Genomic DNA, 25,799 nt, shown 5'->3' with positions numbered 1-25,799 from the left:
TTTAAGGACTTGCAACACCAACACCATTTTTCACACGAATGTCAAAATAATCTCTTTTGTCTTATATGTGCAAAAGTCGTAATAATTGTTTAGATGCATCTGTGAAAGTATCATTTAGGCACCACAGCTCATTATTTTTTAGTTTTTCCTCTCACTATGCAGGATTATGAGAGATTTTTGATTTTCAGCAGTTATTTGAAAAAGAACTAATTTTACATTTTCTTTTGTGTTAATGAAACACCCTTTTCATTAACAGGACTTTTTTTTTTTCTTGATAACTGATACTTATTCTCATAATCAATTTTAGGAAGAGAGAAACCCATTTTACAGAGAATAATTTTGAAGAATTTCAGAACTTTCTGCAATTCTTCCATTTTATATAAAAATCTATTTACTGATAAAATGTCCAAAAGTAATTCAACCAGGAATATTACTCCATACTTTACAAGATCCTACGTTAATCCACCCATTAAGTGGATTCAAATTCTCTTTCCTTTGCTGGACTATGCTACCATTGAGTTACTGGGCCAAGCTCCTCGGCAGGACAGAAAGAGTAAGGGCTTCCTACTAAGCAATCGACTATTTCTGCTGATGTGCCTTCATCAGTCTTTTAGTTTGGATCCCACATGGGATTTTCAAGTTAATCTTTCAGACATCCCTGTTTACAAACTTAGGTTCTCAGAGTGCACTGAACTGGATTCTTTTTTGATGAAACCAAACCAAAAGACTACAGCTCTAAGCTCTAGAAGACATTTGCATGACAGGAAGCCAGACTAGAGCCACTCCAAAATAAAGCACATAAAGTGAGCGCTCTGTGGGTAACAGGTCCTCATCAACCCTAATGATTTTACGATTCTATCATGAGCTGTTTTGCTTTACAGACCTGCTCCTACTGCACTTTACTGTCTTTACTAATACAAATTAATTACTTTAAATATAATTTCGGCTGACAAGTAAGGCACTGAAGGCAGAGAACTAAGCAGCAGGTTCAGAGAAAAAAAGATTAACAAAATAAAAATCAAAGGAGGTACTTCACATGACAGACAAACTCTGAAAGACGTTGTTTGTAATCCTGTATCATGGGATTTGTCTGCTAAAATCTACACAGACTCAAAATAGCCAAATTATTAAAAGAAAAACCAATTAAGAGCCAATGACAACCTGTGGTACAGGAACTTTCTGAGCTACAGAAACTAGGAGGTTGAAGGAGCTCATGAAAACGTCGCTCTGTGGTCACCTTGTACTCCTCAGAAGATAGCCCAGTAATCCCTCCAAAACAACATACAGGTCTAGATACCTGTCTGTTCTGACCTAGGTATGCTGCTCTCATTTGTCTGACATAGAGCAGAAGTCAAAATCTTCACACCTATGTCCCTTTGAAATTTAAAGACAATTGCAAAACTCACTGGACTGTGGGTTCAGTGTCCCTGTAGCATCTGACCTGCCTGGAAGGTAACTTTCTTCAAGCTAATGGAATGACTCACAGCATTAGCAACAAAAATCAGAGACGAGGAGCTATAAAAATTCAATATAATTCCACAGATTAAATTATCTCCTTTTCCCATAATTTGACTTTGTTTTTGTTTTTGTTTTTGTTTTTTTAAATAACGTTTTAAAATCTTCAAGCTGAGCAAGAGCTTGGAAACTTGACCACTTGAAAGGAACTGTTAGAAATACTGGAATTAAGATTGCCTGTGGTACTTCAACTTGCTACTGTAGCGTATGTTTGCACGTTACAATGCATCTTAAATTAGATGATGCCTTATTTTCTCTAGAGAAACCATCTGATTAAGTACACAGGATGGTCACTACTGAAAAGGAAGGGAAATGAGATGGCCAATCTGCCACATTCCCTGCCTGATTTACTGCAGCACACAGGCAGGTGCAAGGAAAACAGAGCCCTGGACTGAACAAAGAACCGAGCTGGCCTGCGCGCTGAGGAAGCAGTCAAGTATGGCAGCGGCGAGCAGACCGGCATCCTTTGGCTCGTTTCCAAACTCCCTCTGCAAACCCCCTTTTCTTCCTCTACCCCCATATTTTTGAGTTTTTCCTCCACCCCCACACCCCTCCCCAGGAAAGAGCAGACGGGTGCAGCGGGTACTTTGGAGGTAGGTCTTTTTTTGTTGTTCACTGGCAAGGCAGCTGCTAAATATACGACCATGGACCTGTGCCAGCCTTTTTTTCACGGGGGTACTCATCTGGGCCTGTCTTCTCTATCCCAGTCTCATTTTCATGAAAGGCTGGAATCTTCTAAGTTTCATTTAAATCTGGTTAATTTGGATAACAGCTTTTTTTTTTTTTATTATTTTATTTTTCCCTCCCAGTGCTCTTACATGATGCTGACCAAGTCAAATAAGAGATTTTTGCAAAGTAGGTTTTTTTTTTTTTTTCCTGTCTCCTGGGTGCTTAGCATGAGACACCTGGAGTCCAACCTGCACACCTACAGCTAATGTTCAGTTCTGACGATTATGACAATATCTATCAATGTTCCTGCTTGAAAATAAAGATACCCCCTTGCCTCAAAGGGGTTTTATGTAGATAACTTCACCACTATCTATGAAATATTCAAGTGTTATGTGTATGACCAGAGACACACACAGGAAAAAAAAAAGTAATATTTGTTATCGGTTTGTGTATTAGGCTGTCAGCAAGTTTGGAGTTACATGTTGAAAGCAAAGAATAAAATATTAAGTAGCTGTTCAGTCTGTACCTTTTGTAACATAAAAAGTTAACTATGTGAACCCTTTAAATAGTAATACAAACTATTACGATGTTCATACACTTATGCAGGTCATGTTGAATTACATGGAAAGCTTTCATTCTGACACTTCCTAATTTATGAATTACTGACCTTCTGAGCTGAGGTTTATTTAAGGACGTTTTATGATCTTTCTACCCAGTCATCCATATCTGACCTACCATATATGCCACAAATTATTCCATACTTTTGTTCAAGTAGGAAATTACTCCTAAGTAAAACTACTCTAAACCAAAACCCTGCCAAAGTAGCACTTCAGCTGCCTTCGGGGTATGCCCAAACACTTTACGTTCCCTGGCGTAGTTCTATAACAGACTCACAGAATGGTTTGGGTTGGAAGGGCCCTTAAAGCCCACCCAGCTCCACCCCCCTGCCATGGGCAGGGACACCTCCCACCAGACCAGGTCGCCCAAAGCCCCATCCAGCCTGGCCTTGAGCACCTCCAGGGATGGGGCACCCACAGCTGCTCTGGGCAGCCTGTGCCAGGGCATCACCACCCTCTGAGTAAAGAATTTCCTCCTTATATCTAACCTAAACCTACCCACTTCTTGTTTAAAGCCATTCCCCCTTGTCCTATCACTCCACTCCACTCCCTGACAAAGAGTCCCTCCCCAGCTTCCCTGTGGGCCCCCTTTAGGTAAGGTGTCCATATGAAACATCTACCTAGGGGAAAAAGCTTTGCTTGTCTGATGCAATACAGCCAAACCGTACGGGAAGGGTCAAGATAGTGGAGATCAGAGGCAGTACAATGCACACTATGGCTCTGTGCAGGATTTCCCAGGTAAAGAGCTCCCACAGCTGCTGCCCACTGTCTAGGGAGGGCTTTAAAACCTAACAACAAAGAGCTAACAGGCACTGAGAGTCCTGCTGTGCACAGCAGCACTCTGCTCTCAAGAATCTTTTTGGAAAGTATTGATTTAATTCCCTCATGTGAGCACATACTTCTGCTCTAGTAAATTATATATATGCACGTTTGTTGAATTTTATTTTATATAATGGCTTGACATGCTTCCATGAAAGCCTCTGGGAAAGAAGTATGATATGAAATAATAAACAGACCAGCCTCTTACTAGAAGACAATTTTGTGTAAATTAAGTTACATGAAATGTATTAATTTTTAAATGTCACTTTGATTTATAATAAAAATCAAGATTATTGAGCCTCCTCAGCTGCAGCTTGCTTAAAGGAAAAAAACAACACCAGCAAAACCAACAACAACGAACAAAACAAAATAAAAAGCTGGAGCTTGTTGCTTGGAAGCTGTTAATTCTCTATGACAGTAACATTTTCCTTTTTCATTTACCTGGGCTCTTTTGGCTATATCGCTTATAATTGCTTGATGTAGAGACCATTTCTGCTGCCTTTGTACTTGCCAAACATCAATGTGCATCTCCTCTCACTCAGCCCCACTGCTGGCTTGAAAACCAGCTCCTGTCCAAAAGGCTCACTATTTTAAACAGAGAGGTTCAGAGATTTTTAAGGGTTCTTACCACAGTGACTCTTGCCTAACCAATACCAACTCCATTTCACAGGTAGGAGCGATATTAGGAGATTTACAGATGTGATTTCTAGGACCACAGTGATTAGAAGAATTAGATTGGAATAAAGTTTAAGATCTTTGTTAGAAACATCAGTGAAATAGAAATAGTTCTCTCTCTCTACACTAGGAAAATTTTGGGTTCCTCAGCCAGGTAGACTTGGAAGATGAGCATAGAAAAATGAGACAGTATACACTGGGATATTTTAATGAACAAAGCTAGAGGGAAAAATCAGTCAAATCTGTTTTGCAGTGTTGCTGTTAGGACTGAATACAGAAAGACATTTCCAAGGTTTACAGAGATGCAGGCACTTCATATTTAGAACCATCCCAGCAGCATGAAGTCAGCTCTGAAGAACAAGGGTCTGAAGGCCAGGTACAGAAGGAAGATGTTTACCTAGTTTTGAACGAAGCCTGGACAGAAAACAGCATGTAACATGTACAATGCTAAATAGTGGAAAGTGCAGAGTATGGGAAGGTGTACAGGAGTCAAGGAAGGGAAGAAAAATAAGTTTATTTTTGACAAAACGTTTCAGTTTCCTTGAAGCTGAGAGATTGGCAGAAGTTATAGAACGGTGACATAAAGTCAATTTTCAGTTCTAACTGTATTCAGGTCATTATTAAAAGGGGTGACAGGAGAAACTAGACATGTTAGATAATAGTGAAAATCCAAATAATGCAATAATGTCTCACGGATAGCCTCCTGGGTATCTCTGAATTGCAACTTCCAAATGCTTGGAGCTCCAGAACCTCCTCAGTCCATGCCGGTCTTCAGCAAAGCCGTCAGATTTGTACAGTTCTACACTTGACTTAATAAAGACCTCGTCTTGCATGACCTATTTGCACATTGGAAAGCTACTGCAACTGTGAGTCTGTAAACTATAGCTATGGTCACCAGATCACTAAAACTAAGTCAAATGAACAAGTCACTAATCTAACTGAGAGCACAGGGTGTGTTTGTGGCTTGGTTAATTCACTTTTGGGGATACAGACAAAAATCTAGGTACTACCAAAGTTTCAAAAACTACAAATTATTAATATAAATAAAACAGTGAGTACACTAAAGAACAGCCTTTATACCACCCGGCTGACCTAAAATGAAGGACCAACATGCACAGTTTTTAGCAAGTACTTTTCCACTGCTTTTTGCTGTAATCTGAAGGTTGGCGTGTACCTCAACTCAATAATTAAATTTTGGCTGTTACTTTCAAAACCATAAACAGATCCTCCCAAATTACTCCGTGATTAACATATATATTATTACTAGTACTGTAACAAAGAAAAAAACCTGAGAGAACACAAAGTTAATTTGAAATTTCTGAATTGAATTTCCTTATGAAACAACTACAAACGTAAGACACTGACTATATTCCAATTACAATCCACTCATAGACACAACTTAGAAAATTCTAAACCAAAAGGGACAGGTTATCCTATTTGCCCAGGCTTGTTTCACAGCAACTTGCACAGACGTGCAGAAGGACTCAACCAAAGGAAATCAGAAGAGAATTACCTCCATGTGGGGAACTTCTACAGCTATCTCTAGAACCCTCCTTGCATCACAGTGAGAGAGCCAAACTTCAGGAGCATTGTGGTGAGGAAGAGGAGGAACAGGATGAAGAAAAGGAGAAATGACTGCTATTGCTAATTGTCCTGACTACTGGCATAATGCAAATATGCTCCCTTCCTAGCTTTAACATATATTAGGACTACATGGCTCAGGCTGATGGAGGGAACAGGAAGACTATCTATCCTATAGCAGAAGGTAGAAGGCTACCGAAGGATAGGGCTGTGACTGTAAGTAGGAGGAGCATCCACTTGGGAAGACAAACTAGATGGATGTGATGGGGAGGGGGGAACACAACCAAAACCAGACATTCCAATAACCACACTATTATATAAGCAAAAAAACATCTACGGATAACAACCCTGGAAGGAGAAACGACCCAGGCCTTTAACTGGAAGGCTGGTTAACTGGGAAGTTACCCTGGTGTTTCCATGAGGTGCCATGAATCACCGGCCTACTCATAGTCCTTCAAATTCTTTTGAACCTTAAAGCTTTGAAGTGAGAGAGCTAAAAAGTTTCATGTAGCTTCTCTGAGAAAGCTTTAATTTTGATGGAAATGCTGATCCCTTCTATTCCTTTATGTGCACATCTTATATATAAAATTATATTATATTTATATATATAGATATTATATATTATATATTTATATATATTATATATATATAATTATATATAAAATTATAGTATATGCTCTGGTCTCTAAAGAGAGAAAAATCAGACTTTTAAGCAAAGACAAACAAGTTATTGTGCATTATATTCACAGAAGTACTATGTTTCCTTTACCTCCAGAGAATATTCTCCCATGCATGGCAGCTGGCAAGAGTTATTAATACTGATAATGATTGTTTTTAGCAAGCAACATGTTAAGATGGAATTTCTATGGTTGGAATAGCTTTCAAGAAAAGTATAAATCACTCACTTAAGAAAAACTGATGACATACTTGGCCAAAAAAAGCCATGCAGATGATAATGGATTATCCTGAATTATGTTGAAGATCTGTGATAATCTTACTTCCCTGGACTTAAGAACGGTTAATAGCCCAAACTGTAGCAGGACCAATATGGGTCAGTTGAAAACAGGAAAATGAGTATTTCCTCTTTTTCACAGATACTCAGAAGTAATCCAGTTACAGCAAATAGCAGTATGTATTCCAAAGTAACTTCCAAGTGAACACACACTTTCCTAAATATCCTGAAAAATCTTCATTTTAGTTTTCTAAGCTATAAACTATAGAGTGTTAGCTGATTGGGATGGCTTGTCTCAGAATGGAAGCAGGACTACTAACTGCAGCTGAAAACAAAACCAAAAGAGATACTGCGAAGATTATGTTAAATTCAAGAAACAGCTAAGCATCAAAACAAAAATTTGTGGTGAATAGAGAGTCTTTTCTGTAGTCTCAATGATCTTTTTTTGATTTTCAGGTCCTCCTTGCTAGTATTATTTCTTTCAAGTAAACGTAAAGACAAAACAAAGGGTTTTCGTTCGATTGTCTTACAACCCTACTGGTGAAATTCCCAAACCACTCATTATTACAAACATTTTTACTAACAGATATGCCTCTAAAATTAAGTTTCATTGGCATCTAATTTTAGTCTGTTTTGGATAAGCTGCTATTTATTCATCACTAATAAATACAGCTGTATTTGGTTGCTGATTTTTGTGTTTGCACAGAAAAGTCTGCAAACACAAATACACACAGAACATTAGCATTAGGTACAGAAGAACCCTACTGTTTCCTATTAAAAAGACAGATTAATTTGCTACTGAAACCAACATACACAGAAAATCAGGGAATTAAATTTTTCATTTTCCATATTGCCCTCTAATCTGAGACACAATTAGATATACTTTAACTACTGCTGAAAGCATCCACAGATGTTCACAGGAGATGGAAGTTCCTTATCCTTCCTAAACAATCTTCTACAGTACCTAACCTTATTTATAGCAAAAGAACCATTCTCTGGGGCAATCTTTTACCATATTCTGAAGATTTAATGTGTCTTCCTAATAATATATTCTTTTGTTTGAACAAATCCATGGGTCAAATTGTCTAATGTCTGATCATCATCATTTTTCCCTTCTGAACTTTCTCAACATGTCCACATCTACAGTGTTCCATTCTTGGGAGATTATGCACATACACCTGTCTGCCTGCTACCCTTTTCACAAAGTATTAGAAATAGAACATATTTATTAAGTTGCAATCAATTTATCTTGTGCAGAAACATGTAAGATAACTACAGGCTTCTTAGTGTACAGCAAGGTAAGAAATAATTTTCCAAAATTCATAATAAGTGGAGTAGTTTAAGACAGAACTCAGGAGACATAGAGCTAATGGTGTTCACCTTAACTGAAAAAAAAGATATACATATATATATAGCTGCAGTTCAGATTAATTTGAGTACACATCAATAATTCTATCAAATCCACAGCAAGCATCCTTGGGAGTCCATACAGAATTTCTTGGCCTGACCAGCATGGCTATACCTTGTATTCAGAGCTGTTTAGCTCTTTCTTGCTTTGACATTTCACCTCTTGAATGAACTTTTTTCTACTACTTTCTGAAAGTATACTTTTGTAAAGTAGAAAAACTGGTTACCTTTTTTCCTTCATTCCTTAGAATCATCTTCAAATAACTACTGATATGGCTGTTTATACTGAACTCTACTGGCACACTGTTTTACTACTTTAGTGAACAAATTACTTACTAGTATTTTCCAGCTAAGAAAAAAAAAAGTGTTTACCTTTTAGTAAACAAAAAATCTTCAAACGTATTGGCTAGCTCAGGCCACATACTGTCAAATTTTCCAGAAGATGCATGCTGCCTTGCAACTGGTAGTCCAATAGAGAGAACTTTGAGAAGGGAGGAAACAGCCAGCTTCCATGTGCTTTCCGAAGGACAGGAATATTTCAGACTAAGAGGTATTCTCAGTGTCTGCAAAATACAAGTTCAAATAAAATTCACAGTTGCTCAGATAAATCAAAGAATAAGACAGATTTCTGTGATCTCAGCAGACATTTACATAGATGATAGTACACATTTTTATCTTTTCTGCTGGTATATGAGATGGTCTTTTTAAAATATAATTATAAAGACAATTTACCACATGCCAGCTGGCTAAAGCATGGGTCTATTAACAAATACAAGGTTAGAAGGCAGATCTGATCCATTACCAATTACACTACGAAAGTACCTACTAATTTTCTGTATTACCATCCACCATTTCTGCCAACTCTGACAAATGGGCTTACCTAACATCTACAAGATTGCTGGCAGTTCTTTGCCATAAGTATATTCTGGAGAGTTTGGTTCTGTACCTAGAAAGTTCTCTCAAGTGCTCCCAAAGGTTTAAAAGAAAAAAAAAAAAAGAGAAAAAAGCCACACTAAATTTAAACTTTTCCTAAAATGCAAAAGTTGAACTATACACATAATCACTGCAAAACATCTGGTGATTGCTGACTGTTAAACCACAGGAAGTTTAAAAGCAAAAAGAGTTGATGAAATTCTGAAGATAAAGGCTGCTAGACAGCACAAATGTATAGCAGATTAAAACACAGCAAATTCTGGATAGAAAGACAGCTTCACTATCTATAAAAGAAACTCAATAACATGTTTAAAACTTCAAGCTTATGTACTAGAACTGAATCTACTCCTTCTAGCATTGTTAGTAAACAATGAACTAACTAGGAGTTGATACCAAGTTATCTTGGAAATCTAATTCTTTAATTTACATTTCAAATATATATTAACTAAATTTGGGCATTACATGTATGTCCCTAATACCTTCAGGGAAGCTTCTGATTTGAGGAAATCAAAGGGAGAACTCACTCTTAGGATTAAGTTAATTATAATTATTTTTTGCAACAGTTATCAGAGCTAGGACATAACCCTAGAGATAAACAGAATACTTTCTTCTGATGCTATTGCTCATGAGTCAAATCTAATTCTAATATCAACATGGGCTTCAAACACATGAAAAGTCATTTCAGAAGTCTTTTCATCTGCTGCAGTAGACCACAATATTATCAACTGTGAACTTTAGAGAAAAATAGCATTTATATTAGTTTCACCTAGCCCATTAAAACAGAAGTGGAAACCAAATGTATTAATTTTGAAATACAAGCATGTAATTCATAACAGATTCCAAATAATACCATGTAACTACTTTAAACACATCCATGTTGCTAAATTTCTATACAGGAACAACCTGAAGTCAGCCAAGTCATTACGAACAAACCTAGGACCCATATAGTTTTTCCCAGACATTTACCATTACTTCCATTATTTGCCAAATTTATTTGCTAAAAACAGGGTAAAAAAATGAGTTTGGCACTTTCACCTTAAAGGCACACCTGTGCACCCATAACATTTTATAGCTACATTAATGGCACACAAAGCCATTAAAAGTAGATCAAAAGTACTAGCTAGAGCACACCTCCACAAAAACATATATGCCAATTTTGTCTTTAGCCTTCAGTCGTATTTACTAAGAGGTCTGCATTTCAGATTCAGGTGCATAATACTTTCGAAGATTACTATTGTTTGGCCGAAAACACACTTGTTGATTTTTGTCTTAATATTTAAATAATATTGAAATACTGATGCTGTATCATCCAGCTGAAGACCAATGCATACAGCCTAATTAATAGTGTTTGTAGCATCACAAGAAATTATCTGCTGCCTATCTTTACTTTTTTTTTTTTAAACTAAAACTTTAAACTTTCCAGAAAGTGTTTATCAAGACGATCTCAAAATCAAATTCTTTATTTTCAAAATAAACTCTTGAATTCAGAGCACACGCAGGACAAAGCTTTACCTTAATAATGTTCTGAAGAACTTTCTCATTTACTACAGCTTTATGGCAAGCTGTCTTCTGGTATAAGTCCACAACCACTTCCAATGATCTCTCAGCAAATGGTACATAATTCAATGCTACCCATTCAGCCTAGGGAAAAAATAGTAAATTACTGAACTATTTGTGAGAAAATATTAATTAAGGAACAAAAACTGTATGCTTTGTGTTGAACTCTCAGTTTAATGCATGCAAGGTTTGCTAAGAATATAGTCCAAGCAACAAAACTGCAAATACAATGTGGTCTGACTATGAAAATGTACTCCACATTGAAGTAAAGTACATTTAAGTAGGAAAAATGTTGCAATCTAGGCAAGACAACTACATTAGGACAATCTTTAAGGAAATTTAACTCACCGGTGCAAATAGTTGTATCTAGTGTGATTCCATTGTGTTGCAGGACAAATAGAATAAGAAGAATTAATACATACATAAGTTACCTCTTAGATTACACCGAATCAGATGCTCATGCTCAGTGAACAGCAGAGTACACAGATATAAAGAATTATTGAGTATGTCCCGTTTCTCTCCTGCATGTGCAATTCAAAAATGTGCAGTTTGAAGGAGTTTTCTCCATTCAAAACTATGGTGCCTTTCTATTTAATATAGTATCAAATATAGGAGCAGATAGTTTAATTCACTGGACAAATTCAGACACATTCACCACGTCTGGTGTCCAGGCAAGAATCTTCCTACATGGAGGAATACAGAATATTAAAAAAAAAAAAGAAAAGAAAAGAAAAGAAAAAGTAGAATTCAAAGGGAGTGAAAGAAGATAAATGCATGTAAAAATACTAATAAAACAACTTACTACACAACATGCACAGCAAAATTTTTACAGATAGAATAAGTGCATCTGGCTAAACAACCTGCATCTGAAGGTGAGTTGTGTTCACCAGCCAAATGAAACAAGTGAGACTTCTAATAAATTACCTGATTATATTTTGCATTTGCAATGTGCTTTGTTTCCAGCTGTCCATACTGGGGAGGCTTGCAGGAAAATTCGACAAAGGCCAATAGCTGGTCAAAGATTGCAGGATACATTATCTGCATGTTTTCTGAGCCTACACATATAGCCTATACCAAAAGAAAATACAAAAGCTTGAGCATCAGCATTTAAAAACGTGCCTCAATCCAAGGAGCTCCTACAAAAAAATCCCCATATCTGCCTCTTAGCTACCTCTGTGAATTATAAGGATCACTATTAACTTAGCTCACAAATTATTTCACTATATCAACATAATGCTAAAACTGTAACAACACAATCAGTATGAAATAATCTCATTGCATAAATACAGAATGATTACTACAGTATCATGCGGGAACTGGACCATGCAAGATTTATGCTGTACAAAAGAAATTGTATAGTTCTAATAGTTTAAGTTCTTACAGTTCTTATTAAACTCAAAATAAGTTTTGTTATTTTATTACAGAAAACTATGTGGAAAGATAGTGGTATTTACTAATCTATATATGGCCAGGTATCTCATTTTGTCTAATAAATGACACATTTTCTTTACAAATTCTGCTTTGACATGGCATATTTATAGGTCATAGACAAGTCCTGACTACTGATCTCACTCAGACACATCTTCTTTAAGTTCTACTTCGAGAAGCATTTAAATCTCAGAAGTAATTCATACAAAGTTTCCATAAGTAGTTAAACTTGTGTCTTACAGAAAGAAACATAAATAAAATCAGAATGATATCATTTTGGCATAGCTGAAACACATAATCTTGTGTTAAAATGGAAAACATTTTAGGAAGGGTGTACTTAGAAGACGTCAAAGAAATACCATGTTACCATAGCGTAATGATTTCCTGTTGCAAAATAAATCCCAAGGAAAAGGTAGGGCATCTATTGTCAAAGCCAGATACGAAGATTCTGTGAAGCTTTTCCAATTATTTTCTGTCATTTTTAAAGTCTTGCTTTTCCTCTGCAGGTCCCTCCTCTCAAAGCTTCAAGACACAGTCTATTTATTGCTCCACAAAAAGGTCTTGAGCTTGTACTGTCATTTTCCTCCGGGGAGGAGTCAAACCCTTTTCCATTAACCGAAGCTCATTCATGACAAGTTGTGGCCAAACTCACTCCAGGTGCCACCAGCTCTGAAGCTGTTCAAACACAGCTTCAACGCTGGGACTGTGTCGAGCCATGACGGTCGAGTGGCTAGAAAATATCCTAAGTCCTCAGCCGTGAGAGGGAGCAAGCCATCAGGGGTTACAGACACTGCCATCTCTAGATCATCCTAAAACCAAGCTGCACCTTCAGGCAATCTACAACGTGCACCAGAGCACTCCATGAATCATTAATAGCCTCTTTTCCACAGCTTCCCTCAATTCAAAACACGTCTAATTCCCCAAAACTTAACCAACATTATGAATATAGTGGAATGCTGCTCCTCCTAAGAAAGCTGTCCTTCTCTCAAGTCCAAGACTGTACTGACCTCAGAAAAAGGCACTTGAATGCTAGATGCTCCCCTGTGTGGCTGAATGCTGAAGGTTAATTGCTGATCTGAAGCACTCAACACACTGCAAGACCATTTCAGCTGATATGCTGCTGAACAAAGTCACTACACTAAATCTTAACAGGTTAAGGCAAGATAATTTATGTAAGAAAATATTTTATATAACACCACATGGATTAGAAAGGGAAAAAGAGCATCCAGAAATTCCTATATGAGTTTCATACAGATCTAACTTATGTACACATATCTTCAACATCACCATTACCCCCAGAAGACTCGCTTAACATCTGTAATGGCAAAACTTCAAAATAGGCTTGCTGTTCATTCTAGCTTGTTAGATTTTTATTATTGTTATTATTACTCATTTTAGGATCAGAGCTTCTGCAGATGCTACTTTTTCTGTACTGGTGAACAAAAGCAATAACTACTACTTAAAGCTTGTGCACCAGTAGGTTCTTGTTCTTAATATTTTATGAAACTCTTGTAAAATAAAATTTTACAAATAGAAGCATTTTCTGTCCAGTCTACTTAGGTATTTTCAGCTCTTAACATTACCTGTATAATATTAAAAGTAACTGACCTGGTACTCCATCCTTACTTTGAAAAGTCACCTATCTAGAACTGATTTTCAAAGAAGTTTATGTTTCTGACTGACACCAAGTATTTTTTATCTAAGAATGAAAAATGCATCATTATGAAAAATGCAAAAATGGCCTAGTAAAGTGTGTGACCAAGGATGCTGAAAGTATCTTTAAGAGCTGCTTATAAAATAGAGTAGTATTTACTGCATTGAGTGCATCTGTTTACATCCTTAAGTAAGGAGACACGTATAAAACAAAAAGTAATGTTCAGGTAACAATAAAATGCACAGAAACCCCAAAACATAATACTTGGCTGATCGTTGTTTGCTGTAAAAATGGATACGGTACTTCAGTTTTAGAAGTTTATGCTTTAAAGCATTCTAGTACAAACCTTCAAATTTTTGTATAGTTTGAGATTTATGTAACAACTCCCACTGCAGCTATTGTCATAGACTACTGTTATTTTTACTGGTCTCAGTGGCTAAGTCTGTGCTAACTGTTGTAAATGTAAATATATCCTTGAGCACCACACCCACAGCTCAAGAGGTTTACATTCATACTGCCTACAGAAGCAGAATTCAAATGTATCTGATAACCAAATATGTATCTGTGTTCCTCTGTCTGAGGAGCCTGCTGGCTCACTGCAGCGTTGACCCAGACTGAATGTAGGTAGGCAGTGAACACAGTCAGAGAATTCAGGCTTGGGTACAAATTTTAGCTAATACGATGAAGCAGGCATTTAGACTACAACGGTGGAAGACTAGAAAACAAACTCTAATGAGGAATAAAAAAGAAAATGAACGAAGGGTCTAAAATGGATTCAACACATGGAAATCTGAAACAAGAACTACTAAGCTTGCCTTCCGCTCCTGTGTTCTTGCATTATCATGTCCTTTGCTAGTGCAATCACATAATAAAATCTCTATCAGGACAGCCAGGGGTTCAGTCTTAACATATCATTTTCCAGCTATTCCAGCTGCAATGTTGTTCCAGAACTTCTTACAAAATGAAAACTGAAAATGAAATGAAAACTGAAAATTTCAAAAATGAAAACTACCCAAATCTTTCTACGTGGACAAAGAACAAAACTTTAATCTGATCCCACACACGAACACTGAAGCAGGCAAATATTTACATGCTCTTCTTTAACTATCCCACTGGAACCTGCAAGTACTCCTGAGCATTAATTCAATTCAACACAGGAAAAAGACACTGCAGCATCCAGCAAAACCACTTCACAGCCAGCCTTTGCTTCACACATAGCACTGGCTGACTGCCTTGTCATGTGAATTCTACTGGGTTACGCAGCCCAGAGGGAAGATCATGAGACTTCACAGAACTTGCTAATCTCCAAATATATTTTAACTTAGTTTTTAATGACCTTAGCGATGTTCTATTAGTAATATATGTGTATACATTCCAACCATGGGATGTACTGTTTGATATTAGTGTACCAACGACTTCCTATTTGTATTTTCAAAGGCTTGGACCTGTAATGTTAACATGTCTCTGTTTCTCATAGGGATTTGTTGCAGTTGTTTTTGCCATTTTGGAAAACTTCAGCTAAAACAGTTTAGTACCTTGAAAAGAACAAGACTAGAAAGAAATGTGCAGTTTTTCCTCATATTAAAATTTGTGGAAACTTTTTCTGTGAAAAGGTGCCAGAAGCCTTTACTTTAACTCAGCAAGGCTGAGCTGCTGGAATGGAAAGGATACAAAAAGGGTAAACCTGATTGGAATAGGGTGATGGTTTAGTGGATACAATTGGTCTTAAAGCTTCATGTTACTTATATTCCCACATACAACACTGAAATTTAATACCAACTTCTAATCTTATAGTTCTGTTCTCAAAATACATTCATATTTCTTAAACCCACAAACTAAAGGTATGACTACAAGATAATGATTTTGCCTTTCTTGAGGGGTTGAAATAAGTATGACACAAGCCAACCCTCACTAAGCAAAAAGAAAACAAGACACTGAACCGCTGCTCATTAAGTAGGCACCATACATTCTTTGAGCTGAGTGAGACAGGATCCTGTCTGACAAAAGAATTTTAAAAAAGGTATGTCCAAGTAGTTAAGCAAAACAGTCATAACATGAAAGCCCAAAGTGACTGAAGTCAGGTCACATGGACAGTTTTAATTCTGGCATTTCTCAAGTTTTTTTCTTAAAGCAGTGCTTAACCTAAACACATGATCTCATTCATTATCAACTTCGTTTCTTTTGAATAAATGTTTTCTGAATGATCATATTTGCAAGGTCTTTTACAACTCCAGCAAGAGAAAGTATACTTTTATGTTTTTTACTACCTAGTAAAAGGGCACCCTAATTTGCTGCCTACAAATTAATTTGCATGAACGGTGCTCTTTGAGGATGAATTCTACATTAAGAATTTTTTATGCAGAGATGTGGCATTTTCCTTAAATGACTAATTAATAAGAGTTAAGAAGGCAGTCTGCTAGAAACCTTTTTAGGTTTTATGCTTTGCATGTACTCAAAATTCTCAATCATCACTCTTCTAGACTTTGTTCATGGTAGTGCCAGGGCAACATAAGGAATACCATTTGGGAGATTATTTCCCCAGCTCCATGTACAGACACTCATAACAGTACAATACTTAAATATTAGCTAGACCAGTAAATGGATATAAACGTAGCACCACACTTAAGGTATTTCTGCAACCTAGCAAAAATGCATTCCATAAAGATTACACCACTCCTTTGAATGCAGAACACCTGGGTCGCACCAGGAATGGAATTGATTGTTATAAAACAGTACACTGTGCAAATTTAAATAACTGAACACTTAAGTCACCGCACTGTACTTCCAAGAAGAACTGAGAGAGTGTAGTTTACCTTTCACCACACATTTGAAGTCCCATTATTACCTTTTGTAAAACATCTAAAGCTGTAAGCACTGCTTCCTGTAAACTTGTCAGAACTGCTTCAGTATAAGATGGAAGGATGAAAGGGGAAGCGTCAGAACTGATCGGAACTGAAACAGCACCATGCAAAATGACACCCAGCTTTTGGAGATCATCCATGCTGAAACCAGTTTTGATGTGTTGGTAAAGAGCTGGGAATATCTGAATTAAAGCTGTAAGAAAAGGCTGGCTGGGAATGAAAGTCAATTTATCAAAATTAATTGGAGGCTTTGTACTTTCTGAACCAATCCTGTACCAGCTGTTCCAAGCTGCCCACCAAAGATTCAAATCTTCAATCTCGTCTGTTACTACAGGTAGTTCAGATCCATTGTATCTTCCCATTCTTTCCCCTATGGAGTCAGTTCTCATGAACGATCTGCCAAGACTAGTGGCAGTTGTTGTTCCTACCACCACAGGTACAGAAACATTGATAGCAGGTGGTGTGTCAGGCTTCTCTGAGTCTCGGACAGGAGAAACGATTTGTAAGATTTCCTGGAAGCTTTTCAGAGCAGCCAAGGAAACTTCATTATTTTTGCTGAGCGCTGCTGATTGGATGTGATCAAGAAGAACATCCCAGGCTTGGGAAAAGTCTCCTGTTAAAAATAGAAAAATAAAAAAATAAAAAATCAACTTGGTACTGGCTTGCTATTTCACTCCCCACCCAACTCCATCTCTGAAAGGCTCTTCAGGTACTTGTTCCTTGAACACGGAGAAATTTCATGAGGTTACAGGACAGCTTCAACGCCTTTCAAAATATATCGATTTTGTTGTAATTAAAGAGAATGAATGCAATAGACAAATGCAACACACAAGTATGAAGAACACAATAATATGAGTGTTTATGCCAAAATTAGTAGCAATATATCATGTATCATATCTCATACCAGAAAAAAAAATGTTTTGTTTATTCAGGATAGTGAAAAAAATTTGTTGTTATGCATAGCAGATGCCTGTTGATTTCAAAAAGTGTTCAGCATACACAAGGAATAAAGGGTCAAATCTATAGTCATGTAATGCATTTTATAAGGAATTTTAAAATTCTATAATTGACCTGTAAAGAAAGGTTTCATTTTTGGAGTTTGAGGTTTTTATTAACCTTTCATTAACCTTTGTAACCTTAGCAAGACAAGAGGAAAAATACGTTCTGGCAACCAACCAAACACAAAATTATTGCTATCATGCTACTGTAAGTTCAAGTTATTTGGCACACAGAATTGTGACTACTGAGATTTCATCTCAAGTACCATGACATGGAAGAGGAAACTGATATTTAGGATTTGGGGCTCTGAGGAGTATGAATTAAAAATTCTAATTGTCATCACATTTGAGATGAGACAATAGAAACACACTTCCAACCTAAGATTAAGATTCTTGCCTGGTACTGTAACGGAAAAAAACATACAAAGCTGGAAGTTCACTACTGTATCTTTCAGTAATTTTAAACCATAAATTTTACCTAAAGGCTGCAGTAAATATCTCCGGGTGTTAAATATTCTTGCAACTCCAGCCAGTGTTAACACCCATGTCTCTGCCCATTGTTTCTCAGCTGTATCCCTTGAATGATGGATGAGGATGTTCCCTCCTCCTGATTCAATTTTCTCTTTGTCAGCTGTAGTAGAAGATTCTCGAACCCTATCTAAGAGGTGAAATAAAACCTGCAATAGTCAGAAAAAAAATGAAAAAAGGAGCTTTTTTATTTTAAAATAACATTGTTATATTCTCAGTAAAACAACAAAAATAATAAATTTTTTGTTATCGTTTATGTCCCTGTGTCATCTTGGGAATTCCCTTATTCTACACAGTCCCTGCAACAGCTAAGAGTACTTATCAGCTAACTGATGTTCACTTAAGAAGAGTTAGTAACACCATGATCAGAACCACTGAGAACAGTGTTAGTACTAACAGAAGGCTACTGTTAGAGATCTGTACTAATCTATGGACCTCAGATACCTCAACAACAGGTGCAGTAGACAGCAGACTCAACCACAGCCCAATTTTTCCACAAGGCACAACCAACATGATCTAGAACAAGGTATCTGACTGAACCTCTCAAAGAAGAGAGACAAAACAGAGGGCAAAGCAAAGCTCAACCTAATATAAGATCACTCCAATCAGATGACTCTCAAATGTGGTGACTCTCAAAATATGGTGATATTTTCACACAATGGGAGGAGTCTTTGATCTGTGCAGGAAAGGAATAGCCCTTTTATACAACTCCTGTGTAAGAAAAAAATGATCAAGATAGAAAAACTGCATTTCATAAGAGGTTTAACAGACAAAAGCGTAAAAAAATAAAACGAGAAGTCAGACTTCTGCAACGATATGTTATCTTTAAAAGAATGTCAATAAACTAGCTAACGGACATTGCAATAGTACGCCAACCGTTAGTAGAATGAGAATTAAATTTTAAAAACCTTCAGAAGAAGCTCACAGGACATACCTTCCAAATCACTGTGTGCCACGTTGAATGTTGCAATAAAGTTCCATGAGCACCAATAGTGGAAAACAACGTCTGCCCAGCACTCTTTCTAACTGCAGGTCGGGGATCCACACAGAGTTCTCCAAGTTTGGCATACAGACATAACCAAAGACAGTCAAATGGTGGTGCAGGATGAAAAGGTCTGTTCAGCACTACCCCCTTTTCCTCTGCCTGTTTCTGCAACACTGCTTCTTCTTTGTTTAGTTCCTTTTCAATTATTTCACCTCTTTGGAAAAAATAATCGGAAATATTCCACTAGAAAAAAAAATAAGATGTTGTTGCACAATAAAAATATTACAACACACTTAACGATCATGAAATAAATTGTTTCTCATTTTCACATTTAAAAGTATTTTATAAGGTTCCCTACACTGATGGAATAAGATAGCACATAAATGCTGTAAGGTACAGAAAGTAATTTTCTTAGCCTTAGCTTTTAAGCCACAATTATACGTGAGATACTAAAAAGGAAGAGTTTGTATTAAAAATATGAGACTGGTGAACATGTTTACAACACAATACTATTTGTTTTATACAACCTTGGAGTCAGGAAGATTAAAGATAAACTGTGCTCATTCAATTTACATATGATTCCAAATGACTGCATGGGATGTCAGTAACAATTTGAAAAACGGGTTTTGGCTTTCATTTGTAGAACAGACTACAGATTAATTTTCATTTGAAAAAAAAAAGCTAGAAGCAGCATCACTGTAGGCTAATGTAAAACTCACCAACAAACCAATTGAAGTTAAGCTAATATTTAGCTCTTGATTGTGAAGTCCAAAGCTTCCTGCAACTTCAACAACTATCTGTAGACAAGTACATGGCATTGTTGGAAGAAAGTCTGTCACAACCAACTGAAGACACTGGAATGCAGTCCGTATTAAGGACTCTCTTAAAAAAACAAAACAAAAACAAAACACATACACACACTCTAATTTCAAGTTTCTTCAAGAGCACAGAAACTTTTTGAATATAGTACATCAGGAGATAGAGTATTAGAAAAGAAATATATATATATATATAAATTTTGAAATGGATTTACAAGATTTAAAATGTTTCAGCTATACTTTTTTGAGATATGACATTCAGTTTAAGCTTCAACTTAAAGTATGTACCTAAAGCATGCCAAATGGGTGGGAAAAATGTATTTTTATTTTTTAGGAAAGATGCATGCTAATACAACGGTAGTCTTACATGCTTCAATACTATATTATGTTAGTCAAAGTCTTTTGAAAATATTTGCCATTAAATACGTATTTAATAAACACTCTGCCTTCAGAATTAAATTCTGAACACAAACAGATAAAATAAAAACGTAGTATGGAAAAGGTTTGTGAGAAGGAGTTCTCCATGAAGGAAGACTATCCACAACCAAAATCTTGTTCAGTGAGAGACAAAATGAAGGAATCATAAAAGAGCAGTGGAGTAAAGGTAAATACAAAATAGGGAAGACAAACTGCTACAGCTGTATTTAGATTTAAGTACGGTTTTTATAATGCTTAATATTTAACATACAAAAGAAAAATCCAACGGTTTTTGACACAGAAAATGAGTGTCCTTCAGAACATATATTCCAGGGAGAAAAAACCAAAACAATCAGAGTAGAGATGTCAATTATTTCAGAATCCCAAATAAAAGAACTTTTTTTTTTTTTTCAATTAATTCAAAATGAATATCAAAGGTGGACCACTGTATTGTAACAGCCAGCCTGAGATGGAAGCCAGAGAAATGCACACAAAAGTTCACATAGACAATAAAAGTATAACTAATAATTCTACGTAATAATATGCATACTGCAAATAGGCACCCATCCCACCACATTAAGACCAAAGGATATATCCTTGCTAAACTTATGGAGGAAATTTTCACACACTACTTTCCTTTGCATTCATTACATGAGTCTATGAAGTGAAACACACCCAAAACTGCTGCAGTTCCCTCTCCACTACAAAACTCCACAGGTATGTGATCTTCAAGGACTCTATAGGAAAAGGAAAGGAGGCAGGAAATGAAAGTATAGTTACACAGCTCATTTTGAAGAACTGCAATAATGGGCAAGTAACCTCTTTTTCTATATTCAAATGCAAGGCCATTAGAACAAATTCAAATAAGTTAATTTCCTAATGAATGTCCTCACATTACTATGCATTTGGAGAAAGGTTTCAAAGTTCTTCATGCAAGTTGGAACAGCAATACAGCTGATCAAAATGTAAAATTGTCCTTAATGTTATGGATAGCCACCCAAAAGGTAAATACAAATGTAAGCAGCCTAAGTTTAGCTCTTGAAATATTCTGTAGTGCCTTATCTACCCTTAAAATAAACTGACAACCCATTGAAAAGAAATTCTTCAGAGGAAGATTTCCTTTTGTTTTACAGGCTAGCATTGTGCTATCAGAAGTGACTTCAGGATCAGTGGCTCTCAAAATGGCATCTTCTGTATTTATAGCAGCCTGCCAAGACATTCTGGAATGCAAACGGATCTCTACCCTGGTCTCCAGGAAGTTCTCTGAGCAGAAGGAAGACACTTGTGAATAAAGTCTAATAGTCAATAGCTTATACTTAGAGTATGATAGTGCCCACATTTTGAGATCACAGCTATAAGTAAAGCAAAATATTTGTTTGTTTCCCAAGGAAAAGAAGGCTTGCTTAATCTTTTTTTCCTACAGTAGCTGATATGAGGTGGTCAAACAATGCTATGTGTTTGAAGAAAAGTATTCTATATTCTTTATACGAAGGGAAGCATGGCTATCAAAAAGAAGATGCTCACAACCAAGTATGCCAATATCCTCGGGGATTTTGGCAAGTATTACCGTCAGAGCAAGCAATACTGCTACAAGAGCAAAATCCTCCAAGCATTTGAAGAAGGGACTTAAGAGGTGCTCATACGACCAGAAGACAGAAACTAAGATGGATAGAAAAGAGATATATGCCAAAGTGAATTCTTTCAATACCCAAGTTATTTGATGACCTATCATGGTACACAGAGTCATGACTAATACCAAAGAAGGAATAATACAGTCCAATCGTGCGGAAATAGTTCTTGATGCTTACAGTTCCAGGGTCAGATGTTCATTCCACTGCTCATTTCAAAAGAACTTCTTGCAACTTCACCTCTTACTTTCCCTTGTGTGCAAGAAGACTAGTCATGCTCCCTAGCTATAACAATTATTTTGGTCTTCTGAAAGAGTAAGTCGGTAAAATAAAAGCATGCACTACATCAAAAATTACCAAAACTGTATGTCTGTTGAGTAAAATTGTTCATAAGCTAAAAATGACAACAAAAACGATGCTATTATCAAAGTAGTTATTAAATTATGAAAATAAAAGCAGGACTCTTTCTACTGTTGTCATTTTACATGATTTTAAAATTTTATTTTGACCACTTACCCCTGATCATTTCGGATTGCCCCCATGACTCCAAGGACCAATGGCCAACCAGGTCCTAAGCTGTCACCCTGACTCTGCAAAATCTGTAGCACACACTCCAACTGCTTGATCCTGATATCAGGATGACTAATATTTGACAGTTCCTTGAGTGGATTCAATAAAAGCAGCTGCAGTCTCTAAAAGTAAACAGTAAGTTTTATCATCCTTAATAAGCTTTAACTGATTCTTAATTATTTCGATGTGTAATATGTGAAACCATGTAATACCAATCTAAGATTCTTAAGAAGACGTTTAATGCTGAAAGTCAAGTGTCAGACTGGCCCTTCTAAAAAAGCTCTTTGTAAAGGATCTCAGCAGAAAATCTGCATTTTTTCTTTGTTTTTCTACCAGGTCTTCAGGTTCCTCAGGGAGCAGCTACAGCATGCTGTCACAGTTGCATCAAAGTCATCATACAACTTTATACTCATTCAGGAGGGCCAGACTCAGCTTCCTACTAAACAGACCTTGAAAATACTATCCACTGAACCTCAGTAAAAATATTAGAATGTTTTATTAATAATGGGTTGAATAGCTGTGATTTAGAAGGCTAGGCAATTTATTTTTTTTACATGCCACTACATCACATGCATACTTCAAAACATTCTGGAATTGTTTTGCACTCATGAGGGTGATCCACAATTTGTTCTAACAAACAGACATAATATGCAAGCATCACCACTCTTTGTTATGTATTTGAAAAAGGAAGGAGAGGGTAGCTCATTAGAATGCATGAGGTGATTTTCAATAGTTATAACTGAATGTTACAGCTGTAGGCTTTATAAACTCAATGGTAAAATTGCTTTATGAATGCCTCCTATTCACTGAACTGCAGTAAACTTCCTCTGGGGAAGATTTTGATTTTATGTTCATTATAAGTTCCAGAAAAGGAGGAAAGAAGTTTTTCCATAAACTTATTTTACCTGATTCTGTGATAATGGAGGATCATGGCTGAATGTCAGACCTGCTTTAATGAGAGAAGTTAAAGCCTCTGCTCCCCATTCTCTCATTCTGGAGTTGGGATGCTGACAGACCTGAAAACACAACAGTGTTCTGTTTAAAGGCACTTTTATTTAACCAAAATTTGAATATATATAATATTTAAAATTGGTGTTTAAATTGTAGTGGACCTTAACATACAATATTTTAGTAAAATATTTTGCAACAATACAAAAAATCTCTAAATGTTAAATTTAGGTTTAATAGTAAAAAAATAATAATAAATTATTTTTTGAATGGACATACCTTCTGAATAAGGAAGCAACAGGAAGCAGTGAAAGACACAGAAGGAAACAAATTGAAAACCACAGCAGTTCAAGTCAATACATTCTCAAAAATCAACATACTAACTGCTGTTTCAGATATTGATGGGCTAAAAGGTACCAAACAACTCTTCTTAGGTTTAACTCACCCTTAAGCTACTATAAAATTCTGAAGTTTCATCTTTCACACACACAGCTTAACATACATAATCACATACAGAAGCATGACATTAATCAACTCAATAAGCGTCTACTTTTCAATGGTCCCAAATACAAAAAGTGACTACTTACCGAATGTAAAATAAGTGTTTATGCATCATTATTTCAAAAACTTGACAAAACAACAGTGAACACTATTTCACACTTAAGTTCAAATGTCTTCATTCCCTTCTCTTTGTCTTCTTGTAATCTAAACCTAGTATTTTTTCTAATTTTTTTTTAGAACAGAGCAAAATAAAAGCACTGTGCAAACCCATTGCACAGATACACAGTATGAACTGTAATCCTGTATCTGTTGCCCTCAAATAAATAAGGTATCTACAGTCTCATTGACCTCTATACAATTTTTGATATCCACCCTTCCAGCTCTAGCTCGGGTGGTGAGAGAACGCAGCACCTTTCAAAATCCAAGGCAGGATCATAAGAAAGGCAGATGGTTTGGATTGGGTTGGTGGGCTGTCTCCTTATTGGACACTAGCCAAACTGAAAGGGAGAGCTATGCAGAAGAGGTAGCTTCGTGTTAAAAAATGAAGAAAAGAAATAGCTATTCTACTGATTTTTTTTTTTGTTACTTTATATAAGATGACAAAATTTGAAATACTTCGTTGTGCTCCGAATCTTATCAGATAATCAGTTTAAGAGACAGGGAAGAAATTCTTCCCTCAGGCTGTTTTTAACTGAATTTGCAGCTGGTGCTCTCTCCTTCCTCACTGTACCACAAAGACAAAGGTTTAAAAGTAAATAAGGTAGTACTTTAAAATAAATTGATATAGACTATGCATTTCCCACAAAACACTGACAAATATCCAAAATGGATAACAGACTGAAACAGACTGCTTACTAGATGAAAACACGCTGTCCCAAGATGTGGATGGTAAACCTTATTGTCTTGGAGATGACAATCTCAAAGAATGGACAAGAGAAAGAGACGCCTGTGCTTTAAGTCTTTAAACCTTTAAGTATCCAATTTTTTTTTTCCTAGATAAAAGATTATGTGGAGATGATCTCCATGTAGAGGTGGCCAATCCTTCATACTGTTTGAAATAATACAGTGGTTCGAAGGAAGCACCTGACGCTCTGGAAAGTGAGGAAGAAAATCTCTCTGCTTGCATTGGGCTTACATCACGAGGTTTTGTGGCGGGTGGGAGGCTGCAGGGATGCCCTCTGTGAGAAGAGACCAGGACCTGCCCTGTGGTGGGCACTGCCAGTTCCTGACAGCTTCAGAAGGGTTCAGAAGCTGCTGACCAAAGCTAAGCCAGTTGGCAATGCTGCTGACACACCTCTGTGACAGTATATTTAAAAAAGGACAAAACACATTGTGCAGCAGCTGTAAGAGAGGAGTAAGAAAATGTGAGATAAAAACTCTGCAGATAACAAGATCAGCGAAGGAAGGAGAGGAGGTGCTTCAGGTGCTGGAGCAGCAGTTCCCCTGCAGCCTGTGGAGAGGCCCCTGGTGGAGCAGGCTGTCCCCCTGCAGCCCATGGGTCCCACACGGAGCAGATCTCCACGCTGCAGCCCATGGAGGACCTCATGCCCGAGCAGGTGGACACAACCTGAAGGAAGCTGCAGCCCACGGCGGAGCAGGCTCCTGAACAGAAATGCAGCCTGTGGAGAGGAGCCCACACTCAAGGAGGTTTTCTGGAAGGAACTGCAGCCCATAGGGGGCCCCATGCTAGAGCAGTCCTGAAGAATTGCAGCCCGTGGGACTCACAGTGGAGCAGTTT

The 25,799-nt window shown here is 36.8% G+C and overlaps 1 protein-coding gene across 3 annotated transcripts in view; it reads right to left on the bottom strand.

The window, feature by feature from the left end:
* Positions 1-25,799, bottom strand: part of MON2 (MON2 homolog, regulator of endosome-to-Golgi trafficking) — a 111,331-nt gene that overhangs the window by 45,472 nt on the left and 40,060 nt on the right. For all 3 annotated transcript variants that reach the window (XM_050708238.1, XM_050708237.1, XM_035544249.2), the window contains 9 exons: positions 23,518-23,628; positions 22,559-22,734; positions 19,899-20,061; positions 19,129-19,422; positions 18,145-18,343; positions 16,653-17,281; positions 11,650-11,793; positions 10,681-10,809; positions 8,608-8,798 (listed from right to left, as the gene is read on the bottom strand). In XM_050708238.1, the coding sequence (XP_050564195.1) occupies positions 8,608-8,798; positions 10,681-10,809; positions 11,650-11,793; positions 16,653-17,281; positions 18,145-18,343; positions 19,129-19,422; positions 19,899-20,061; positions 22,559-22,734; positions 23,518-23,628 (2,036 nt within the window). The remainder of the gene's footprint in view (positions 1-8,607; positions 8,799-10,680; positions 10,810-11,649; positions 11,794-16,652; positions 17,282-18,144; positions 18,344-19,128; positions 19,423-19,898; positions 20,062-22,558; positions 22,735-23,517; positions 23,629-25,799) is intronic.

This window comes from Cygnus atratus, chromosome 1 (assembly GCF_013377495.2).
Source record: "Cygnus atratus isolate AKBS03 ecotype Queensland, Australia chromosome 1, CAtr_DNAZoo_HiC_assembly, whole genome shotgun sequence".
Lineage (NCBI taxonomy): Eukaryota > Metazoa > Chordata > Aves > Anseriformes > Anatidae > Cygnus > Cygnus atratus.
Note: the sequence above shows the minus strand (reverse complement) of the source record. Positions and strands in the feature narration are given on the sequence as shown.